The sequence below is a fragment of the Phoca vitulina genome, unplaced genomic scaffold (assembly GCF_004348235.1).
Source record: "Phoca vitulina isolate PV1807 unplaced genomic scaffold, GSC_HSeal_1.0 scaffold52, whole genome shotgun sequence".
Taxonomy (NCBI): Eukaryota; Metazoa; Chordata; class Mammalia; order Carnivora; family Phocidae; genus Phoca; species Phoca vitulina.
Window position 1 is genome coordinate 2,752,836 of NW_022589755.1, and position 5,756 is coordinate 2,758,591.

Below are 5,756 nucleotides of genomic sequence, written 5' to 3' on the forward strand. Positions count from 1 at the left end.
ACGGGCGTCGTTTGAGGCCTGGGATGCAGAAGCACACATGGAACATGGTTTGCCACCCTGAGCTGGATCAGGTGCTGAGCTGCCAGCAGCTGGGCCACACCTGTCACCCGCTGTCCCAGGCACGGAGCCTGCCAACTCACACACCTACTTCAGGAAAGAACAAGGGCAAATGTGATGGAGAGCAGGCCCAGCTCCCCCACTTTCAGCTGGGACACGGGGCTCCCTCCTCCCCCACGGCCGACCCCCGCCACGCCCCGCATCGCAAGTCCACGCACGCACTTCAAGGGCCGGGGGACCAGTATGGCTAAGGCAGCGGTCCTGGGGTGTCTGTGAGGCAGAGCAGCTGCTTTTCCAACTTTATTTAGAAAAACAAATCCAGGTCCCAGTGCCCCCGCACCCTCCCCCACCCCAGCCATAATTTAAATAACTTAGAGACAGCGTTGGGGGTCGGGGGTCGGGGGTCGGGGTCAGGGGGAGGGGGTAGAGCTGGGAGAAAAACCCACTACAGTCGCCGCAGTGCCCGCTTCTTGTCCGTCTTTTTCTTGGCCGCCAGCTTCTTATCCCGCTCGCCCGCATGCTTCTTGGCCATGGGACCGTCGGCCCCTCCCGGGCCCATGGGGTCAGTGGAGGGGGCCGCACCCCCACTGGCCACGGCCCTGCTGGCCTCGGCGCTCCCGCTGCTGGGCCCACCGGCGCCCCCGTGGATCTCGGTGAGCAGGCGGGCACGGGCCGCGTACTCCTCGTAGTTCTCTAAGAGCAGGCGGCCTGCCTCCTCGTTGAGGGCCGACTCGGGGTTCGGGTGGATCAGCAGGCACTTGATGGTCTGTGGGGAGAAGGCCAAGGTCAGGGCTGGGCTACCCACGGGGCCCCCCCAAGCCTCCGGAGTCCGGCCTTAGGGCCTCCACACTGGTGTTCCCTGCTCTCCACACCCTCCCCCAAGCCGACTCTGGCCCTGCTCACACCTGTGTCCTCACCTTTGCTCAGTGCCACCTGCAAAGGCCCACTGGGGGGCGGGTACTTGAGGAGCACCCAGAAGGAGATCTAGGAAGGGAGCCAGTCCCAGTACCCCTTCCCTTCTCGAGCCCCTCTTAACGGAGGAGCAAACTAAAGCCCAAGTGCACGGACTCCATATAGGTGTGGTGGGCAGCGCTGGGGGAGCCTGAGGTGGGTCTGGCTGGACCAGCGGTGGCCCCGACACCCCGGTCGTCTGTCCCACCTCCACGTCAGCCACTGTGACAGGGAGCCTGCAATGCCCAAAACATGCATGGCCTCCATCAGGTGACAAGACCTTTCTCGCCTGCAGACGAGGCCAGCAAGAGCGGCTCCCCTGGCTGCTGAGACACGCAACGCACCTGGCCTAGCACCCATCACTGATGCCCATCAGGGACCCCTGACCCCACAGCCAGAGGCCCCACCCGCAGCAGCTCCTCGGGATCACCGGGGACACAGTCACTCCGTAAGCTCATCTCCAGGGTCCCCAGCAGCCGCGGCTGACACTCCAGGGACAGGAGGAGTAGGATGTTTACCTTGGAGCTCAATCCTCCCCAGGTGCCCTGCAGGAAACTCAGTTTCTCCACCGCCCCCACCGTCTGCCCCAGGGCCCCTCAGCAATTCCATCAAAACATTTTCTTTTTTTGAAGTAAGCTCTACACCCAACACGGGGTTTGAACTCACGCCCCAGAGATCAAGAGTCGCCTGCTCTTCCGACGGAGCCAGTAGGTGACCTAACTGTTCTAGTGGCCCGCGGGGATCACGGCGTCTCCATGCTGGCTCAGCTGACACGGCTCTGTGGGGGCCTCAGGCAGCACCCCTGGTCTGCCCCCACTAGATACAACGCTTACAACACAAAACGTCCCCGGCGGGCCAAATCACTGATGGCTGGGAAACGACAGTTCGTGAAAATATTCTAGAACCACAGAGGTGAGCCCCGCCTAACTAACAAACTAGACCTTAGACTGTCAAATTTGACGAGACCATGAACTCTAGCTCGGGAAAGAAACACCCCTGACCGCATGCTGGCTTGTACCATCAGGAAAGCGTCCCAGGATACAAACCCATCGCCTGCTCTACAGCAAAGGTGCCCCAGGCACCACGCAGCCTGGACAGCCATACTTAGTGTCCTGGCTCAAGCACTGCCAATCCTTCCAGAACTTTCCAGCTGGAAACCTGGATTTTTACATGGAAGCCCCCAACTCCTTCAGGGCTGATTTTCAGACAGACACCGTGCACCACGGCTCAGACGTCAGCGGGACGTCCAGCGGGGAGGCGCCCGGGCCGCCCCAGAACTCACCAGCAGCACGTGCCGGATGCCCAGCTCAGCCGTCCAGTCCCTCTTGAGCACGTTGACACAGATCTCACCGTTGGCGCCCACGTTGGGGTGGAAAATCTTGGTCAGGAAGTAGCCCTTGGGTGGGGAGGCAGGAAAGTCCTTCCCCAGCAGGAGTTTCATACGGAACAGGCCTCCGGCATAAGGAGTCCCCTCTGCGGTAAGGGAGAGGGGGTTCGGTTAGGAGGCTCAGGACTCTCTGGCACCACGAAAAACCCCAAAGCCTCGCCTTCAGGCCGGCTATGAGGCTAGGGCCCTGCTGCCTCCTCCACCAGACTGAGGCCTTCTTGAGAGTGGGATGGGGCTAGGTTAGGGGACCCCACAGCCACCCCTGGATGCCTCGTCTCTCAAGTGTCCCAGTCACGTCCCCTTCCCAAGGAGGGCAGACACTGCCCCCCACTGTCTCTCTGGAAAACCGTCTACTTGGAAGGCCCGCAGACAAATGGTGGGACTGTTCTGTAACCTCCATGGTCTTCTCGTCTGCCCATCTCAATGAATGGTTCTCATCCCCCAACTTGCTCGCCTCACAACAAAAGGGGGAGTGGTTCCAGACCCACAGTTGTTCCTCACGCCCCCGTCACCACATCCCTCCGTGGTAGCCTGGGCAGCTGACCTCCTGGTCCCCTCCTGAATCTGACCCCAACCCCTAGTCCAGCCAAGCCACTTCACCTCTCACCCAACGCCAGTGGTCCATGGTCTCCTGACCGCCCCCTCCCCGTCAGCTGAACAGCGCAGCCTTCACATCTGCTTGAAATCCACCAACGGATTCCTTTCCCACCTCCTTCCAGACTCCTACAAGCCCTAAGAGCTTCATCGGTCTCTTCTCCCTGTTTCTACCAAGTATCCAGGGCGCCTGCCTCAGGACGTGGCCTACTGGGGAGCGCTGACACCCTCCCCACTGCCCCAGCCCTGACCAGCTCCTCCACCCCACGCTCGTGGCACCCCTTGGCTTACTCCGTAGACACAACTCACTGTGTCGCCCATGGCCCCGCATCGCGTGTGATCACTCGGTCACTACCCTTCCCTCCTGAGACGCTGCATCTGGCCTGTTCCCTGCCCTGTCCTGGGGGCCCCTGGCACAGCAGCAAGGAGTCTGCGGTCATCTGGCCCACCCTCCAGAGAACCCCCATCTGATGAACCCCGGCAAGGCGCCCCTTAAATGCTCTCTCGGGGGTCAGGGTTTTCTCACTACCTGCAGCAAAAATATCCGCGATGACTTGTTCTCTGTGGTGTCCTGCCCTGCAAACCGTGCGCCCCGAGAGTAAGAGGTGTCCCTGTGCAGCACACCACCGCCTCAGCTGTGTCCCCAGCACCTGGCAGAGCTCCGCTTATAATGGGGGCTTCCTGTTCTTGCTCTAGTTCTGCTTTTTTTGGTGTGTTCGTTTGCTTTTTAGATTGCACGTGTAAGTGAAACCCTATGCTATTTGTCTGTCTTTCTGACCTACTCTGGCACTGAAGAAGAGAAAGTTCTACGCACACTCCCCCTTCAATCCCACTCACCAGGGCCCTCGATGGTGACCTGCAGGTCAGTGAGGTCTTCCTCATTGGGAAAGACCTTGATGCCGTCAGGCGGGTCAGCAGTCAGCGTTGTCACCTCCTTATACACCAGGCGAATGATGTGGGGGGGCAGGTTCTCCACATTGGAGTTCTGGACACAGAGAGAAGGGGGTGAGTAGCTGGCCGAGCCGGGGCCTCCTGCACGATCTACGGACGCAGTGGCCGCCCTGGTGTGGACCCTGCAGTCCCAGAACCCCCACCCAGTATGCTTCAGATGGCCGTCCAAAGCTGACCTCCCACCAGAAGTGGGGGGGGGTGTCTTCGAAGGGGCTTGCGGATGGGTCCACCTTCTCCAGAAGCATCCAAAGCTCGCTCATCGTCCGGCATGGCCCCCCATGGCTCCGGGTACGCCCGAGGCCTACCTCGGTCCCCTTCCCTACCTAACCTTGGTGAAACCCTCTTCGAAACCCCAGCTCGGGGCTGGAGACGGAGGCGGAGCGTCCTTGCTCTCGGAACACCCACGGGCGAGCCACAAAGCCCCTGAGCCCTCCCCGGGACTCAGCCGGGCCTTCCCCTCCGGGGACCCTGCGGGCCGCCCAGGCTCCGCTCCTGCCCCGCCTCCAGGAAGGCCCGTGAGCCCATTCCAGGCCCGGGACCCCAGGCGGGCCCCCCACTTCCCCGGGCCGTCCGCGAGAGGCTCCTGAGACCCCGCCTCCTCCTCCGGGGGGAACCCCGACCGCCCCTCCCAGGCCTGGCCTCCGCGCTCACCATGACTGTGGCCGGCCGGGGGCGGGTCCCCCCGGCCCCCTTCCTGCGCTCTCCGGGCCGCCGGCTGGGGCGGGGGGCCCAACTGCTGCCGCTGCGGCCCTGGAGAGGCCCCGGCGGCACCGCTCCACTCCCCGCTGCCTCCGCCGGCCGCCGCGCAGCGCCCCTAGAACTCCGCCCGCCCCGAGTGCCCGGCCGCACTGAGCCGGTCGCGCGCGCACCGCCCCCCTTTTATAGCCACCCGTAGACCACACCCCCCCGCGGCTCCGAGGCGGCGCGCCTCGACCCGTGACGTCACCGCGCACGGTCCTCGGCGTTCGAGGCACTCGCTCCCCTCCCGTAAGCTGCGGGAAGAAGGAGGAGAAGTTGGGCAGGGGGGCGCGCGGCGGGTTGGCCAATGGGGACGCGCGGGGGTCGTAATGGGGTCCCTGGAGAATGGGGGCGCTGAGAAGGGAGGGTAGAGAGAGAAAAGACGCGCGGGTCAACGCGACCGCTGATTGGGCCGTTTGAATGAGACGCCTCCTCGGCCCGGCGTACGCGCGCGTGCCCTGACGCCCAGGAAATCGCGCACGCGACTAACGGTCGGCCGCGGAGCCGGGACAGGGCAGGGTGGGCGGGACTCGGGGGGGTTTAAACTGATGATGGAAGGCTAACTGGCCAATAGGGAAGCGCAACCGTAGACTGGCGTCACGAGGCTCGTACGCGCCAGCCCTTGGCGGAGAAGGCGGTGCCAGGGGGCGGGGAGGAATGGAGAGTAACCAATGGGGGCCTTGCCTAGCGCGGGCCTAGCGCCTCGCAGCCAACGAAATTCGTCGGTTTTGTATACGCAAATGAGGTGTGCGCGGCCACCCGCGCCCGCTCCTCAGCCCGCGGTGGGGGTGGGCGCTGCGAGTAGGCTACATTTTTCTGCGAGGCGCCATTTTGTGCGGGCACTGCCTCGTGACCCGTGCCGTGCGCTGGGGGCGAAGGAACGGGCCGCCGGGCCTTGAGGGCTTGGCCGCCTGTGGCCTAGCGTGGCCAGGCGTCAGTCACGGCGTCGGGTTTGTGTCTCCCCACGTGGAAGATGGACACTGGCAACCTGGTGGTGGCAGGAGGGAGGTCGAGGCACGGCCCTGCCTGCGACTGGTCCCCGACCTCCCCCCTGCAGGCCTGCGCGGTGTCCCCCGAC

At 63.7% G+C, this 5,756-nt stretch overlaps 1 protein-coding gene across 1 annotated transcript; it reads right to left on the bottom strand.

The window, feature by feature from the left end:
- Positions 1–332: 332 nt before the first annotated feature.
- Positions 333–4,798, bottom strand: UBE2S (ubiquitin conjugating enzyme E2 S). Its single transcript, XM_032388830.1, has 4 exons — positions 4,592–4,798; positions 3,827–3,974; positions 2,291–2,481; positions 333–823 (listed from the first exon to the last, which is right to left on the bottom strand). Exons 1-4 carry the CDS (start codon positions 4,592–4,594, stop codon positions 503–505), a joined length of 663 nt encoding a protein of 220 aa, XP_032244721.1. The 5' UTR covers positions 4,595–4,798; the 3' UTR covers positions 333–502.
- Positions 4,799–5,756: the final 958 nt, after the last annotated feature.

Coding starts and splice junctions, on each gene's coding strand:
- UBE2S (XM_032388830.1), bottom strand. Junction 2,482..3,826: donor GGTCACCATCGAGGGCCCTG/GTGAGTGGGATT, acceptor CCCTTACCGCAG/AGGGGACTCCTTATGCCGGA. Junction 824..2,290: donor GCATCCGGCACGTGCTGCTG/GTGAGTTCTGGG, acceptor TTCTCCCCACAG/ACCATCAAGTGCCTGCTGAT.